Consider the following 19,286-nt stretch of genomic DNA (forward strand, 5'->3'; position numbering starts at 1 on the left):
TAATCTTCAGAAGCTTCCAAAAGCAGCTCAAGTGAAAGTGGTTGAGCTTCTTGGCATGATTCTGGTACACAGTCCAAGTCTCGCATGTGTAGGGTGGAGTTGGCAGGTCTTTTGCTGTACAGACTTTCATATTAGTAGGCGGACTTACTCCCCTTTGCTCCCAGACTGATGTTTGAAGTCTGTTGAAAGCTGCACTTGCTTTGGCAATACTTGCATGTGTCTTGTCATCAATATAGACAGCAAGAGAATGTGCTACTGAGATAAGTGAATTTATCCACTACTGACAGCTTCTGGCCATGGACTGAAACCTTGGGCTCAAGATAGCGTTCTCCTGGAGCAGGCTGATTCATTACTTCAGTTTTCTTCATACTGATCATAAAGCCAAAGTTGACACATGCATCAGAAACAAGTCCATGCTACATTGTATGTCCATACGAATAAGGAGCAGGAGCAGGCCATTCGGCCCCTTGAGCTTGCGCCGCCATTCAATAAGATCATGGCTGATCTGATAGCAACCTCAAATCTGTATCTAGCCTACACCCCCCCAGTAACCTATCACCCCTTGCTTATCAAGTGTCTATCAAGCTCTGCCTTAAAATATTGAAATACTCTGCTTCCACTGCCTTTTCAGGAAGAGAGTTCCAAAGACTCACGACTGAGAGAAAACATTTTACCTCATCTCCGTTTTAAATGGGCGACCCCTTATTTTTAAACAGTGACCCTGAGTCCTAGATTCTCCCACAAGAGGAAACATTCTCTCCACATCCACCCTGTCATGACCCCTCAGGATCTTAGATGTTTCAGTCAAGGTTGCCTCTTACTCTTCTAAACTCCAGTGGATACAAGACCAGCCTGTCCAACTTTTCCTCATAAGACAACCCACCCATCCCAGGTATTAGTCTTGTAAACCTTCTCTGAACTGCTTCCAACACATTTTACATCCTTCCTTAAATAAGGTGGCCAATACTGTACACAGTACTCCAAATGTGGTCTCACTTGTGCTCGGTGTAATTGAAGCATAACCTCCCTACTTTTGAATTCAACCTCGCTTGCAGTAAATGATAACATTCTATTAGTTTTCCTAATTACTTGCTATATCTGCATACTAGCCTTTTGCGATTCATGCACCAAGACACCCATACCTCTCTGCACCTCAGAGCTCTGCAATCTCTCACCATTTAGATAATATGCTTCTCTTTTATTCTTCTTGCCAAAATGGACAATTTCACGTTTCCCACATTAGACTCCGTTTGCCAGATCTTTGCCCATTCACTTAACCTATCTATATCTTTTTGTGGCCTCCTTATGTCCTCTTCACAATTTACTTTCCTACCTATCTTTGTGTCATCAGCAGATTTGGAAACCATCCCATCCATCCCTTCATCCAAATCGTTTATATAAATTATAAATTGTAAACTGTTGAGGTCCCAGCACTGATTGCTGTGGCACACCATTCGTTATATCTTGCCAACCTGAAAAAGACTCATTTATGCCTACTCTCTGCTTCCTGTTAGCCAGCCAATCTTCTAACCATGCCAATATGTTACCCCCTATACCGTGAGCTTTTATTTTGCACAATAACCTCTGATGTGGCACTTTATCAAATGCCTTCTGGAAATCTAAGTATCCACCGGTTCCCCTTTATCCACAGCATTGGTTACTTCCTCAAGGATCTCCAATAGGTTGGTTGAACATGATTTCCCTTTCACAAAACCATGCTGACTCTGCCTGATTACCTTGAACTTATCTAAATGCTCTGCTATAATAATATAATATAATAAAAATAATATAATAGCTTCTAACATTTTCTCTGTGGCAGATGTTAAGCTAACTGGCCTGTAGTTTCCTGCTTTTTGTCACCCTCTCTCTTTGAATAGTGGAGTTACATTTGCTATCTTCCAATCTGTTGAGACCTTCCTTGAATCTAGGCAGTTTTGGAGAATTAAAACCAATGCATCAACTATCTCCTAGCCACTTATTTTAAGACCCTAGGATGAAATCCATCAGAATCTGGGCACTTGTCAGCCTGCAGCTCCAGCAATTTACTCAGTACCACTTCTCTGGTGATTGTAATTTTCCTGAGTTTCCCCCCTTCCATTTCCTGATTTATAGCTGCTCTTGGGATGTTACTTGTATCCTCTATAGTGAAGACTGATGTAAAATTCATCTGCCATCTCCCTGTTTTCCATTATCAATTCTCCAGACTCACTGTCTATAGGACCAATTCCCACTTTGTTAACTAGTTTCTTTTTAAATTATTTATATAAACTCTTACTACCTGTCTTTATATTTCTGGCTAGCTTTATGTCGTACTCTAATTTTTCCCTCCTTATTTATCTTTTGGTCATCCTTTGCTGTTACTTATATTCTATCCAATTTTCTGATCTTCCACCTATCTTTGCACAATTATATGCTTTTTCTTTAAGTTTGATACCATCATTAACCTTTTTAGTTAACCACCAATCTGTGTCTGTTCCTTGGACCTTTTTTCTTATTAGTTGGACTGTATCCTGTGTATTCTGAAATATCCCCTTTAATGTTTGCCACTGCATCTCTATAGACCTATCCCTTAACCTAATTTGCCATTTCACTTTAGCCAGTTCTGCTTTCATGTCCTCATAATTGCCCTTATTTAAGTTTAAAAAACATGGTCTCGGACCCACTCTTCTCCCCTTCAAACTGAATGTAAAGTTTAATCATATTATGGTCACTGCTACCTAGGGACACCTTCACTATGAGAGAATTAATTAATCCCATCCCTTCCAGTTCTGAATCAGCAGCTAGTGCGCATTCATCAGCAAACAGGAGATTGTGAGCAATGTCCTTGGAGACAGTGATCTTTGCCTAGATCTAGCTCAAATTTAGCAGGTTCCTGTCCATGCGAGATCTGATTTCGATGCCAGGATCATCATTATGGAAGATGGTGGAGAAAAAAAAAAACGTGTTCAAGAGGGTTGGCAACAGCATACAGCCCTGTTTTAACTCCATTAGTACTGAGAATGGGCCACAAGACTCGCCACCATCTAGGACATGTGCAAGCACGCCATTGAATTGTGATAAATTTCTCATGGCAGCCAAATTTTTCCATTCCCTTCATGGCTGACAGTGTCAAGGGCCTTGTCAGTTCATTAAACATGGTGTAGTGGTCCATGTTCTGTTCGTGGCATTTCTACTGGAGGTGTCTAATGCAATCACCATATCAGTGGTTCCTTAACTTTTTCTGAAACCCCACTGACTCTCTGGTAGCAGATCTTGATTGAGATGTTGCACTAAGCAGTTCAGAAGGATTCTGGTGAAGATTTTGCTAGAAATGGGGAGGAATGATATTCCTCTATGATTGTCGTAAGTCTGGTGTTTTTATTCCCAGTTCTACAGGTGGACAATGAAGGCATATTTGTATTCTTGCAGTATGGCTCCTTACTCCCACATAGACTGAAAGAGTTATTGACCAGGCATTGACCTTCAGCCTTGTAGATTACAGCTGGGATAGCATCAGTTCTTGGAGTTTTGCCTCTAGACAGGAGCTTTATTGTGCTTGTCTTGACTGCCATCCACCGCCATATCCTATAAACTCTAACTTGCTCAAATCTGTACTACATGGAATCTCACTTACCTATGAACGCTGTTGTTGGTATTCTTCACTGGCTCCAGGCCCCCAAAACATGAAATTCAAAATCCTAGCCCTCACCTGTAAATCCTTCCATGACCTTACCTCATGTTTCCACTGCAGTCTCCTCCACCCCTGCTTCCCCCGTTGTTTCAGAATTCTCTTCCTAAACCTCTCCACCTCGCCCTTCATCTTTCATTAAAAACCTCATCAAGACCTGTCTCTTTGACAAAGCTTCTATTTACCTCTCTTATTCTTCCCTTTCCAAAGTTTATGTTGGTAGCAATATATCCTTTGGAATGTTTGTTTCTATTTCAGTGGAGATATTGCATTATTATGAACTTTTGTTATGTTCAGAATGATTGGTTAAAACATTGCAGATGTTGAGCATTGAAAAGAAAAATTCTAAACTGATATTTTCAGTAAGTTAATTAATTCTGAGATTGGAGAAATATTTTCTAGCTATATTCCTGATTCCTTTAGTGACATTATGTTAGTAATAGTTAACTACGGCCTAAACAATTTTCTTCTTTTTTTTGCTTTGAGCTATGTATTTCTAATAATTTGGTGTAGCCTGGATATTTTGCAGTTACAGGAGATTTTGTATAATTCAAAGAATCATGTTATAGTTGGGTCATGTTGTCCCCTCTGTTGCTTTAGCTGAAGTCAATTAGGTCTAGTACAGTATGTCTGCCTGGATTACATTGTGTGTTTTTTTGCTGTTTGAGAAAAATGATTCACATATTCTAACAGAATGACTTGTAATATATTCGGGTCTAAAAGTAACTGTTTTAAATGTTAATTAGGAAAAAGATAATTAATTAAGATAACTAAATCAAAAATTCAGTACTAAATTGAGACCTGTGAATATTTACACAGCTGTTCTCTGCATTGGTCTTTCACTTGTTACTGTTTGTTTTTTGTTCTTTTTATAGGTGCATGATTGCTGATGAGGTAAGAATATTCATTAAGCTTTAGTCCTTAGGCAGAATTGTAATGCTGTAAATAAGTATCACATACCTGCTTCCAGTTGTTTGCTTCATGTTGTCTATGCTCCAGCATTTTGAAAAAGGAAAGAATTAAATACACAGGCACAGAACATACAGAAAAATGGTCAGATTAATGGAATTAAATCATCTAAGTATTGATTATTAATCCAAAAACCCTATATAATAAAACATTCAGTCACTATCATTAGTAACCCCAATAATAGTTGTGCATTGCAGGGTACAACACCCTCTTGTTATGGAAATGCATCCTGCAATTCACTGTGGAACACCACCATGGAAGATGCACTAAAATATGGTAATAAGAATAATAGTGCAATATGTTATCACATTTCCTGCAGTACAGTGATCCGTTAATTTTATAAATTTATTCAAGGCTCTTTGCACATAATTGTCAAACACAAAATTTACACCTCCACCAGAACATTTCTTCTTGCTGATGTGCCAGTTTACTCATTTGGATTCACTCTTAATACAAATTTGATTCTCTTGGCTAGCTTACTTTTTAACAATGAAATTGCTCAAAAAAATCCAAGTCTTTTTGGCAATCATTTTTGTCAGTAATTAAAATTTCAAATAGCCAAAATAACGTTAAAAAAAATTTGCGTTAGATCTCAATGTCCCAAGCTGTTCTCTTTAATGTCCTATTTCCATTCTTATCCTCTTCCCCCAAAGGCCTGGTCATCTGCCAGAAGCTTTGGCTGTAGTTTGCCATGTGAATAGCTCAATCCTTTCCTGAGTTTTACAGCCCATTGCCTCTCTTCCTTTCCCTTCCCTGATTATTTAAGCATGTAAACATGGCTACCAATTCTGGACTTTTGCTTCTCCCTCCAGGGTTTTGTTGGGCTATTTGCTGGCAAGCTGAATTGAGACAGCACAAAGTACGAATGCATATTCTGCAACCAAAAGCTTGGGTTACCAGGAGTTTTGACTGGAGTATTATTTTCCAAGCAGCATGGGAATTGGCACTTGGGATCAAGCAGGCAACATGGGTTGCCTGGGACCCGTGAAGATGCATGGGAGTTATAAGACATGCCCAAACAGAGCAGACCACATACGGTGGACAGTGAAAAGAAACAGGTCCTCCAGCAAAAAGTTTGAAGTCCGAAGCTGATTTTGAACTAAAAGTCATAACATTTGCTAATTCATCAAATAACTGTGCTGCAGCGAGGCAATGAAGTGCTAGTGAAAAACTGATGTGTGAGCGGAAGAAGGAGGAATCTGCACTGAAGAAGATGCCTGAAACGAAATGCGGCGTCAGAACAGGGACCAGCCACAGGCCTGATCTTGAGATCAGGAGTGGGTCCTTGGAAATCGTCAGAATGGTTACATCATCGCCAGAAATGCAATAAGTGCATAAGTATGTATGCAATTAAGTTGCAAACCCTGAGTCCAGCAAAGACTTCAGAGCAATAGCTAGTTGGTGTTGCTGCTTTATGGAACAAAAGTGTCTAGTTTTGCAAAAGAAGTTGAAGATCACTCAGGAACTACCAAAAGACCTTGATGCCAAAATGACCAGTTTCCAGTGATTCAACATCAGACATTAGCAAAATCACGAGTACTGATTATGTCACATCGGCAACATGGGTGAAATGGCCATGCATTTCATTATGTCCCAGCAGCTGAATTGTGGAGTGGAAAGGTTTGAAAACAGTTCCAGTGGAAACCACAGGACATGAGAAGACAAGATTGATGGTGGTACTAGCCTGCATGGTTGATGAGACAAAATTAAAGCCAATGATAATTTTCAAGTGTAAAACCATGCTGAAAATCAAGTTCCCTGAAGGTGCTTTTGTGCATGTCCATGACAATGGTTGGATGGATGGGCTGTGAGTGTCATTGGTTAGGCAAGCATTTAGTGTCTGTCCCTAATTGTCCTGGAGAAGGTGGTGGTGAGCTGCCTTCTTGAACCGCTGCAGTCCCATGTGGTGTCGGTACACCCACAGTGCTGGTAGGGAGGAAGTTCCAGGATTTTGATCCAGCTATAGTGATACAGGAACAGCAATATATTTCCATGACAGGATGGTGTGTGGCTTGGAGGGAAACTTGTAGGTGGTGCTGTTCCCATGTGTCTGCTGCCCTTGTCCTTGGTGGTACATGTCTTGGGTTTGGAAGATGCTTCCTAAGGAGTCTTGGTGAGTTTCTGCAGTGCATCTTGTAGATGGTACACGCTGCTGCCACTCTTCGTCAGTGATGGAAGGAGTGAATGTTTGTAGATGGGTTGCCAATCAAGCGGGCTGTTTTGTCCTGGATGATGTCGAGACTCTTGAGCGTTGTTGGAGCTGTAATCGTCCAGACAAGTGGAGAGTATTCCATCACACTCCTGACTTGTGCCTTGTAGATGGTGGACAAGCTTTGGGGAGTCAGGAGAAGAGTTACTTGCTGCAGGATCCTGAGCCTCTGACCTTTCGCAGCTACAGTATTTAGATGGCTAGTCCAGTTCAGTTTCTGGTCAATGGTAACCCGCAGGAAACTGATAATTCTGGATCAATAATGTGTGGAATAGGTGTCCTGGTGGCATATGCAAAGAACGCAGCTTATTTTTGTGGGGCATGTTCAGATCCCATATAATTGATGAGATCAAGCAGCACCTGTGAAAAAATAACACTCACATTGCAGTTAAAACAGAGATCTAATGTCCATAGCTCAGCCTTTGGATGTGTGCCTCAAGAAGCTATTCAATGGATGGTTGATCAAGAAATAAACCTTCAAAAAGAGTGGAAGTTTGTGTACTGCCTACTTGATGTTTGTGGTATCATCGCCAAATCATGGGATACCATTAATGTACAAACTGTTATCTGATAGTTTGAAAAATGCAGAATATCCAATTCAGAGGATGGCAGGGAAGGTGATATATTGTGAAAGGATAATTCTGATACTGAAAGCACAAATCTGATCCAGAGTGAGATCCTTACAATAATGTCATAGCCAGTGTGATTCGGAATGACTTTTATGAACTCTTTGCGCTGGATGTTGAGATTGATGAATTTGGCTATTTTTCAAGCATTTTAATTGTTTAAAGGAATCCTTGTAGATATAATTCATTCAATTAAACGTGTCACATCGATTTAATATGAACTGCCAGTGTTATGTTTTATTCGCATTCCAATGTGGCATCCACCTACACCCAGACCAATACTGGTGGTTCACATTTTTATACTGTGTGGAAGTCGACTCCCATTTTTGTAAGTGTTTTTTGAGGCTTCAAAGGTCAACTTCTACGCCACGATCTGCAGGAACCTATAATATGGGTAACTCTGTAACAAAGCAGCATTTAATGGCATGGTTAATTGGGTAATATTTTCCAGTCTTGCTATTTAGTTAGTAAGCATCCCAAGAGGTCCTGGTAAGAACTATTCTTCTTATTCCACAGCTCCTGTTTCCATTGATAATATTTCTTGCATTACTGTTGTCATTTTTGTTTCATTTCTCCAAAATTAATTCAAAATGAACAAGTTACTTGATAGGAATTATATGAGAATCAGAAACAGATCTTTGGGCCCAACCAGGCAATGCAGGTGTTCACAGAATCACGGAATTGTACGGTGTAGAAGGACGCCATTCAGCCCATTGTGTCTACAATGGCTCACTGAGCATTTTAACTTAGTGGCTATCTCCTGCCCTTTCCCCGTACCCTACACATTGTTTTATTTAAATAATCATCTAGTGCCCTCTTGAATGCGTAAGTTGAACCTGCCTCCACTATACTTCCGAGCAGTGCATTCTAAACCCTAACTACTTGCTGTGTGAAGAAGTTTTTTGGTCATACTGCACACAAGCTTCCTCCCACCCCTCGTCATTCTGGGAATTCACAGCATTGCAGCTTATGTGTTTGTGTGTGTGGGTTTGTAATTCTGCTGATGGAGCAAACCTAGTATAACTTCGAGATCAATTCCCAATGTAGAATACAAAAGGGGCAAGAGTATTATCTGGAGGTAGCTCTTGGAACCAGACAGTGCTACGGATGCCAATATAGTTACACAATCCTAATCTTTCAAACTGTAATGCTGTTTCATTTCATTCAATGCTCTTGACTCAATATTTACACTGAGCAAAGCAGTCAGCAGCAATTTTTACACAAGTAAGCAGTATCTACTTTGAACTGCTAGTATTGGCAATAATGGAGCAAAACAAAAAGTACTGTATGAAATTGTACAGAATCCAGGGCACGGAAACACACCATCAGTCTATGCAAGTGTTTATGCTCCATACGTGGCTTCGACTAGTCTAATTACCTCATTGTACCCTGTCCTCATATTCCTCTATTCCCTTCTCCCTCTGCATCAAACTTCCCCTTAAAGATATATATTGTATTGGAATCATCCACAAGTGGGTACAGTTTCTTCACTTTCACCCTATCAAACCTTCATAATTTTAAAAACTCCCATTACTTCTTAGTCTTCACTTTTCCAGGAAAAGACATGCAGTCTGCATGATCTTTCCTAATAGTTTCATCCTCTCAATTCTAGCAACATAGTTATAAGTATTTTCTTCACTTTTCCCTATGCTTCAATGTTCCTTTCAGTAGTATAGGGACCAGAACTGCGCAACACACTCCCAAGTATAATCTAACCAAGGTTCAATATAAATTACGTGTATTTACAGCACAGAAACAGGCGTATCAGCTCAACTACAGAGACCAGTGCCAAGCAACCTTTAAAGTGCTGGCTAGTGCAACATGGCCGACTCTGCATTCCTTGGCCAGGCCTGTTTTATGATGTTCATTTTTATGCAGTCCCATGCTGCCAAAATACTATTACACACAATAAAGTTGTATAAAAAAAGTCATTGTTTGTAAATGAAATTAAGGAATGAGCAAGTAAAGCATCTGCTATATATGCTGTAAAATAGATTAAATGGCCATTCAGTTTTTAATATTTTAAAAGTCACATTGGAACTCAAATCTCTATCCACCTCTTTTCTCTCCATCTATAGCAGGAATCAAAATAGTCATTAAGTGTAGACTTCTGATTATGAGGAGAGTTATTAAGTGTTTCAAATGTAAACATGTTTATTGGAGTAACTACTATGGAATCAGCTAAAACTATCAAGTCTGGCACCACCTTTTGTTCTCGCTCTCGCTCTCAATTTCTCCTTTCCCATTCTCTCCACTCTAACTTTGAAGTGCTTCAAATCAATTTGGCCTACTGTAATTCTCATTTATTTTTCTAGTTTCTTTCTTTAAAAAACGTGCAGCTGAATTGGCTAAGAACTAACTCCAAAGACCATCTTGCCTAGATCAACAGGTTGCCAGTAAATAAATCAGTGATATCCAGAAGCAACGTATACTTGAAGAAATAAACTTGTTTGTGAGATGTTATGGTTTAAATATAGATCTTGATTTCATTTTAATTTGGTTATTTCAACATATATTTGGGTACTGCACTAAAGACTCTAGTAAATGGATGCTTGCTCTAGTCTCCTAACAGGTACATAGACCAAAACTTGAGATTCAAATGAGAGGATTTTAGAAGTCTGTTCTGTATCTTTTAAGATTGGCTTAACAAATGAGGGATCATTTTACAATCTGAAAGTTTATTTGGAAGAATCATCTTGAACTAGAAGCTAATATCCTTAAAAACTTCGTACTTCAACAATGTTTGTACACAAATCAAAGACATGCTCTGTAAAAATGATCATGCTGAATAAAATTGTGCCTCTTCAATGTACCTTTACTTATGGAATTTTTAATAATTAATGTTAAATGCTGAAAGGAATTGTGTTGTTGCATGATGGCATTGAATGACCATTCCATTAAACAAGTCTATATCATTCTTCTCAGTTTCAATAATGTATACCTGATCATCAAGCCCTTTGACTTGCAGTTCCACTAACATTCTAACGCACCTATCTGATCTTTTCCTAATGCTCTACATTTAGCATTTATGAAAAAATATAAATTGTTTACAGAATAGTTAAGGATATTCATTTTTTACAGATGGGCCTTGGGAAAACTATTCAAGCAATTGCAGTGGCCTACTTCTACAAAAAGGAATGGCCCTTGCTGATTGTGGTCCCATCATCTCTCAAGTACCCTTGGATAGAAGAGATAGAAAAATGGATTATCGAACTGAATCCACTTGATATCAATTTAATCGAGTCTAAAAGTGATATTGGGTGAGCTTGTGAAAAACGTCCATTTTCTCACTAAGTAAGATCCAATCATATCTCAGTAAGTAAAATCCAAACAGCTATGCTAATGCAAACATGTCCTTTCATAACAAGATTACATCACAAGTACTAGCCCACTTGGATCAAGAATCACTTCATCTTGTTTCTTGGATTGGAAGTACCACACAGTTTTAGTTTTGTATTGAATAGAACTGGAGCAATTTGGAAATCCAGGCGACTATATTTATTTTTGTACGCATGGAGGGACTTGAGGAGCTGAGTTTTGGCGAAGGAAAATCAAGAGTTTAGAACTCTTTTGATGGATGACTTCAAAGGTCTCGTGTATGGTGACAGTAAAGGATATAATTGTGTGTTGGCGAGGGAGTCATTGTGGAGGTTGGGGAGAGATCAAGAAGTACATCAATGGAGCTGGTGAGATTGAGTTCAAGTGTAAATTGAAATGCAGGTGCTGGCTGGTGCTGAAACTGAGGGTGGTTAAGAGGAAGAGATTTTGTTGAGGAAGGTGGCTGGAAGGAAAAAGCAAGGAAGATATTGAGATGTTTAAGAGTGAAAAGTTTGATCATAGGCAAGTACATTAGGTTAAATCAATCATGGTGAAATTCTTCATCATGTTATTCCCTGCAAAGTAAAAGTCAACAAGAAAAGTTGGAACACATTTTATGCAAGCTTTGGGCACATTATGCACAACATTTGTCTTAATCTTAAAGCTGTTGGTTTCTAAAACAGCCTTGAGAGATCACCACATTGGGCTTTCTGGGAAGAATAAAAGGTACTAAAATGATATAGGATCATCACTGCATTGCTATCATTTATCTAGTATGTTTTGCACCCTGTCAACTTCTGAATGCTGATCCAGCACTCAAACCAAACTTAAAATTTTAGTATTACCACTAAAATAATCTTGTTTCAGTCAGGAGATAAATGCGATATTATTTTCCCCTCTGTCTTTCTGTTGTGAATATTTTACACAGGTAGTGCTTCTCTCTCCTCAATACTAGTCCCTTTTTGATCAATGAGTCACCTTATCTTGAAGGCAAACATCTTTTTGCAGCTTATATAAACTTTCCTAAGGGAAAATGATTCCATCATGTTTGATAAATGGCACTAGGTCATCTTATCAGTTGTGCTGCATATTTTTCAGCTCAAAACTGCAGGCGCTCTCAATCTGCTTGCTTTTTTTCTCATTTGCATAAGTTGTGCCAGTCAAGACTCAAATGTTTCCAAAATGTAGCAGTATTTCTTTACCATCAAAATTAATCTCTGTATACTTGGAAATAAAATGAAAAGCCTCTTGATTTGTTAATGTTTTTACTTGCTCCAAGTTGGCCTTCTCAAGGAGAATTGGGGATGGGCAACAAATGCTGGTCTTCCCAGCAATGCCCATTAACAAATAAAACAAAACTCCGCTCCCTAGCTACCAATTCTATCCCTCTTCCTGGCAGCTATGTGAGGCTGAACCTGTCTTCACAACCTTGGCATCCTTTTTGATCCAAAGTGAGCTTCTGATCACTTATCTGTATCATCACCAAGATCACCTGCTTGCATTTCCAGAACATTACCTGACTCCACCACTGCCTCAGCCCATCTGCTGCTGCAACTCTGATCCATTGTTACCCCTAGATTTGACTAATCCAATACTGACCTCTTATCTTTCACCCTCCATAAACTTGAGATCATCCAAAACTCTGCCTTCCATGTCCTAACTTACAACCAACCCATCACTCTTGTGCTCACTGACCTACACTGGCCTCTGGTTGAACAATGCCCGATTTTTAAAATTCTCAACGTTGTTTTGAAAACACTCCATGGCCTCACCCTTCTCTAACTCAATGAATTCAACCAGCTGTGCGACCATTCAGTTTACAGTTTATCTCTGATTCTGGTCCCTTGCACATCCCTGATTTTATTGCTTCACCATCCCTTCAGCAGCTGAGGCCTTAAACTCTGGAATTCCCTTCCAAGCTCTGTCTGCTGTGGCCCGCTGGGTAGCATTCTCATCTCTTAGTCAGAAGGTTTATCTGAATCAGAAGATTGTGGGTTCAAGCGCCATTCAGGAGGCTTGTGCTCAAAAATCTAGGCTGACATTCTAGTGCTGCACTGCCAGAAGTGCCATTTCTCAGATGACTTGTAAAACCAAGTCCGCTCTGTAAGGCAGAAGTGAAAGATTCAATGGTACTATTTTGAAGAAGAGCCGGAGATTTAATCCCCACTGACTTGGCTGATATTTGTCTCTCCAACAACATGGAAAAAAAACATATGATCTGGCCATTATGTTGTTTATGGGAGCTTGCTGTGTACAAATCAGAACGAAGAAGAGTTATGTTGGACTTGAAACATTAACTCTGTTTCTCTCGCCACAGACACTGCCAGACTTACTGAGTTTTTCCAGCACTTGCTATTTTCATGAGATCTCCAGCATCTGCAGTATTTTGTTTTTATCATTCTTGTATCTCTTTCCCCTCCAACATTATAACAATGTTTTAAAATTAGGCCTTGCACATGCTTATGCTTACATATGTTTTTATTTAGAAGCACATTGTTACAATTGTGATTCTGTTATCTTTGTGGAGACATGAAAACATCCATTTTTTGACTGGAGCTTGTTAGGAAAAAATAACACCATTCACGAAGTTAAGTACAAATGATGAAGGACAATAAATTCCCATAACTCATTCTTTTATGGAAATGTGCAATCCTGTGCCCTTATTTCCCCCCACCAATGCCATTCATTGTATCTAACTGGCTTCTGAAAAGTTTTGCCGCCTCATGAAAGCCTTGGAGAGGCTTAATACTCACTATATTAAGCTTGAGTATCAGCCTTTAAAATTGAATTTTATCAAATGCTTTCTGGTAGTCTAGGCACACAGATATTGTAGAACTTTCCAATGACTCATTTAAGATGTTGCATCATCAAAGATTGTCAGTGTGGTCGGTCAAATATGGTCTGCCCCTTCTGAAACTATGTACCATTGTCGTCGGCTGTCCCTTGATTCAAGGATGACGTACTTAGTTGCGAGTTTCTGCCACAGGTCTTGTGACTGAACAGGCCGATTCTGGACCTACAGATCTTTGGGCACGTGGGGCAGGACATCCCATGATGTAGTGGGATTCAGAGTGCAGGATTTGATTTCTCTTCTGTGCTGCCATGCTGCCTTCATTATTCTTGAGACGTTGCAACTCAAAGCCTGATGCAGCTTGATGGACAAGTTGACGCCATTTTGAACAATTGGGAGTAAACTCCTCCCCCCCCCGCCCCCACTCATTAATGTCAATGCTGCTGCACTTCAAGGAGAGCTGCAGAGTGTCTTTGAAACATTTTCTTTCTCTTCCCCTGGAACGCTGGCGATTTGAGAGTTGAAAAAACAAGACCTGGTAAGGGAGATGCTTTTCATCCATCCGGATGTTGTACCCAGTCGATTAAGGTTGGTTTTGCAGGTGTTTTCTCTGAGTGCTTGTGGAGCTGGCTTCAAGAAGGACACTAGCATTTGTTTGACAGTTCTCTCATTGAATCGGAGGATGCGGCAGAGGCATTGCTGATGGAATTTGTCTAGTACTCTTATGTGCTGCTGATACATGACCAGGGTTTACTATAGTACAGCTGCTCTGTACCTTAGGAATTTTGTTGACTTGAGTTCCTTGTTGTCAAGCACTCATTGCTGTCGTTTGTGAATTATCTGATATTGGATCTCCTCGTCAGTGGTGGCCTTTTGAGAGAGGTGGCTGGCAAGTTATGGGAAATGCTCAACATTTTCCAGATTGTCCCCTTCAACACATGTATAGTAGGTGGAATGTTTGGCTGACCAGATGTGGGCCAATATAAGTTTTGTTTTGTCCATCCAGAGACAAGCTGAGTTTCTTGTAAGCAGAATTGAAGAGGATAGAGAGTGGCTTGCAAATCTGGCGCAGAGTAGGCAATAACACTGCAGTCATCTACAGATTGTAGATCATATATGCCTATGGTGGTCAGTTTAGTTTTGGCACGGAGAAAACTAAGGTTAAAGAGGTTTCTATTAAGGCGATATTTAATATTTGCACCAGATGATTAGGTGAAGAACATCTGTCAGATAGATTGTAAATAGTAATGAGGCTGTCACATGGTCTTGCTTGACACTGGTCAGATTTTGAAGGCGTTTGTTTCAGATCTCCCATTCAGGACAGTTGCAGTCATGTCATGAAACGTTTGCAGGATGATGATGAAATTTCTTGGCACCCAAATCTTTGGAACACAATCCATAGAACCTTGCAATTTACTGAGTCAAATGCTTTGGTCAGGTCGATCAGTGCAATGAAGAGTTCCTGGTGATGTCCTCGGTATTTTTCTTGTCTTTGTTGCCAGACAAATCCCACGTCAGAGGTCTAAAGCTGAATTGTATCTGTGGGAGAATTTCCTCAAACACAGGAAATAGGTGATTCAGGGGAATATGTGTCAGGATTTTCACTGCTATGGACAAGAGGGTAATACCTCAATGGTTTCCACGACATGATTTACCTCCCTTGAAGATAGTTGCAGTTGTCACATTCCTGAAGTAAGGGTGGGGGATTACATGGTTGGAGTTCTTTTTCATCTTCAATCTATCCAATCAGCACATGGAGTCTTATGTAAATTCTTATAGGGAAAGAGATGAATAACAGATTTTATTTAAATAAATTTTCTTGAAGTACTTTGCATTATTAGAACATACGAATTAGTGGCAGGAGTAGGCCATTCAGCCCCTAGAGTGTGCTCTGCCATTCAATAAAATCGTGGCTGATCTGATTATAACCTCAACCCCACATTCCTGCCTCTCCCCGATAACCTTTCACCCTCTTGTTAATCAAGAATCTATCTAGCTCTACCTTAAAAATATTCAAAGACTCTGCTTCCACCGCCTTTTGAAGAAGAGAGTTCCAAAGACTTTCAGCCCTCTGAGAGAAAGAAAAATTTCCCTCATCTCTGCTCTAAATGAGCAACCATTTATTTTTAAGCAGTGATCCCTAGTTCTAGATGTTCCCACAAAAGGAAACACTCTCTCCACATCCACCCTGTCAAGACCCCTCAGGATCTTAAAGGTTTCAATCAAGTCACCTCTTACTCTTCTAAATTCCAATGGATACAAGCCTAACCTACCAACCTTTCCTCATAAGACAACCCGCCCATTCCTGGTATTAGTCTAGTAAACCTTCTCTGAACTGCTTATAAGGCATTTACCTCCCTCCTTAAATGAGGAGACCAGTACTGTATACAATACTCCAGATGTGGTCTCACCAGTGCCTTGAACAAAGCATAACCTTCCTACTTTTGTAATCAATTCCCCTCACAATAAATGATAACATTCTATTAGCTTTCCTAGTTACTTGCTCTGCTTGCATACTAGCTTTTGTGATGCAAGCACTAGGACACCCAGATCCCTCTGAATCTGAGCCCTGCAATCTGGCACCATTTAGATAATATGCTTTTTCATTCTTCCTGCCAAAATGGACAATTTCACATTTGCCCACATTATACTCCATTTGCCAGATCTTTGCCCACTCACTTAAACTATCTATGTCCTTTTGTAGCCTCTTTATGTCCTCTTCACAATTTACTTTTCTACCTGTCTTTGTGTCATCAGCAAATTTAGCAACCATTCCTTCAGTCCCTTCATCCAGCTCATTTAGCCAGCCAGAAGATTGAGTATTTTGGTACTGCATGATATGTTTCACTTGGAAGACATTTTCCAATTAAATGTTCATTTCTGAATAAATATTTCATAACTTTTTCAAATATATTAAAATATTCATCTTCATTGCTGTTACTTTGGATTTTGTAAAGATATAATAACTTTCACTCAAAATGAGAAATCTTTGTTTAGGACTCCTTTTGGATATTAAATAAATCAGCCTTGGCTGGAAAACTTGGCGATAATTTCCTTGAGGGCACTGTAAAGGAGTTAAAAAGGGGATGCAGTAAAATACAGGATGAAATGTTTCTAAATGCTTTAGGTGCCCCTTGTGATATTTTTCAATTCGATTTCTTGAATTATCTATGTATATGAAAATAGCTAAACTTGAACACCAAGAATGCCTATGCTCACGGATGAATTGTCTCTGATACAGATCAGCCATGATCTATTTGAAAGTTGGAACAGGCCCGAGAGGCTAGATGGCCTACTCATGTTTCTATGTTGCATTAATGGGTTAAAAGAACCTCCCTTGAGTTGTGGATGACCGCCCTCCAAAATGTCAACAGTAACGTCTTTCCATTATAGAATCTAACTGTGTCCTGGCCTGCATTACCTCCTTGTAGCAACTTGTTCCAGCTTTTGATTACCTTTTATAAAAGAATTACTTCCTGGTGAATGTCCTAACCTTGCCATTCACAACCCATTATCATTATTGCATGATATAAATGCAAAATAGCTAAAGCACCATAGTTTTATATTCCTTCATGGGGCTAAGAAGTGCGAAAACCATTCTGTGAAAAAGATGTGGATTATAGGGTTGATCAACACTGAAACAAATAAACCGCCTCTGAAATAGATGGAATAAGGAATGAAATTGTTATCCAAGTGGCTTCCTTACGTACCTCATTGGACTGACAAACCTGATTATGCAGAACAGTGCTACTTTTGGATAAACAATTTTGGTATAGGTTACAGATTACAAGTATACATATTTGTGTAAAGATAGTACTGTCCATAAAAAATATTTCCATAGTGAGTAATCTCAATTTGTTTTGTTTGTACCTTGCAGGAGAATTCCAACCAGCAAAGTTACTATCGTGGGTTATGGCCTTTTAACAACAGATGCACAGACTTTAGTGGATGCTCTTTACGATCAAAATTTTCAAGTTGTTATAGTTGATGAATCCCACTACATAAAGTCACGTATTGCAGCACGAAGCACAATTTTGGTGCCTATTGTACAGAAAGCTGCTAGGGCAATTCTGTTGACTGGAACTCCGGCACTTAGTCGCCCTGAAGAGGTGAGCCTGTTAACATTTTTTTATCTAACCTTTGTAGGAGTACATCAATCAACTGAATATTTCCAGCATTGTCTGTTTTTAATTCAACTAATTGATCAAGGCCTATCGAAAACATACTTTTTCTGTGTAATTCAAGACTAAAATTGAAAATAGTTGGTGCATTGTATTTGCAGTTTCTTATTACCAGTAAATCTCAGTCTAATCACTAGGCAACGATATCTATACAAATACCAGCAATTTGGGGACTCTGTATTTATATTTAAGCCCAATGATGACAATGTTAGTTAAATATAATGGTTAATTGTGATTTTAGCGATGTTTTTAGAATCTTATTTGGATTCCCTCCATTATCTGTGAAAACTGCAATCAGTGGTACTCATCATGAGCCTCCAGTTTTGTTGCAGGAGTACATAGTTTCTCTCTCTCTTTTTTCAGGTACCATGCCATAAGGATCTCTAAATTGACATTAGCAGCTCAGAACAATTTTTCCTTGCAGCTAGCAAGGCCAAATTCCTGAGCCCTTCATAGAGCATATCCTTAAAGTGATTTGGTCTTAGTGTCAGCACTCTAGGACAAACCATTTCTCTCTTGTACACTGTATTCTTTAACAGGTACAATATTATGACAATAAGGTATTTTCTGCACAAGAAGTTTGGTATTGGCCTGGCATGCTGCAATCCCAGTTACCTGCTAGGAGAATAAAGCCACAAGATTCCATGGTTTGAAGCGAACAAAATAAACTTTACTATACAAAGTCAATAAAGTAAAACAATCTACAATACCTATTTTATACTCTAACATTCAGAATTAACTTGAGGTAAATATGATTTAACTGGTAAACTGTGGTTGTAAACACTACACTGCACATTAAAGGGCAGATGCAGCCAAGCAAGATTCCACCAATTTCTCAGCAACCCACCCAGATGCCAGTGATCACTGAGCCTCTCAATCTCCTTCAAACTCTGTTTCTCTCACAAGGGATTTCAGCTCTTCACTTTCAAAAATCTAGCTTCTAAGTTCCCTAAAAAGCGCTCTGGCTTGGACTGCCTCAACAACTCCATGAGCTGCAAACCTCAAACCTCATGAGGTCCCAACTGCAAATAACCCCTTCTTCATTACAGAGCCTCTTCCCCTGCTGCAGAACCCTCAGATCTATTGAAACCAGAGCACCTTAAGTTTCGCCTGTCTCCATGACAAAACAGCCTTTCAAGGTTCACTGAATGCTTTTAAACTAATTTAGCTTTAACTCCCAAGACAAAATATCTCTCCTGGCTCCAGATCATGTCTGCAGCTCTCCAGCCAAGTAAAACCTGATGTTTTATGGCTCCATCTCTTCTTTCCCGACTCTATTAAACAAACATGGGCCACCTATGAACTTCCATTTTCTTTTAGGTGTTCTGGAAATCTTTACAACTCAGCTATTTAGTTATCTTCACAACAATCTTCCCGGAACTAAACATTACCTCTAAAATATTAGCATGAACCATGAGCTAGATATTCGTCATAACCTTGAGAGATCTACTGTACACTAGAATGCCCAAATCCCTTCTCTCCCCCCCCTACCTTTTTAATACTTTTCCCTGAAGAGTATGTGAAT

The 19,286-nt window shown here is 39.4% G+C and overlaps 1 protein-coding gene across 3 annotated transcripts in view; it reads left to right on the plus strand.

Moving 5' to 3' along the window:
• zranb3 (zinc finger, RAN-binding domain containing 3) overlaps window positions 1–19,286 on the plus strand; it is a 122,053-nt gene that overhangs the window by 38,687 nt on the left and 64,080 nt on the right. For 2 of the 3 annotated variants that reach the window (XM_041201037.1, XM_041201038.1), the window contains exons 3-5: window positions 4,543–4,561; window positions 10,553–10,731; window positions 17,458–17,689. In XM_041201037.1, the coding sequence (XP_041056971.1) occupies window positions 4,543–4,561; window positions 10,553–10,731; window positions 17,458–17,689 (430 nt within the window). The remainder of the gene's footprint in view (window positions 1–4,542; window positions 4,562–10,552; window positions 10,732–17,457; window positions 17,690–19,286) is intronic. The other variant, XM_041201039.1, reaches the window with a different exon arrangement.

This window comes from Carcharodon carcharias, chromosome 12 (genome assembly GCF_017639515.1).
Source record: "Carcharodon carcharias isolate sCarCar2 chromosome 12, sCarCar2.pri, whole genome shotgun sequence".
Lineage (NCBI taxonomy): Eukaryota > Metazoa > Chordata > Chondrichthyes > Lamniformes > Lamnidae > Carcharodon > Carcharodon carcharias.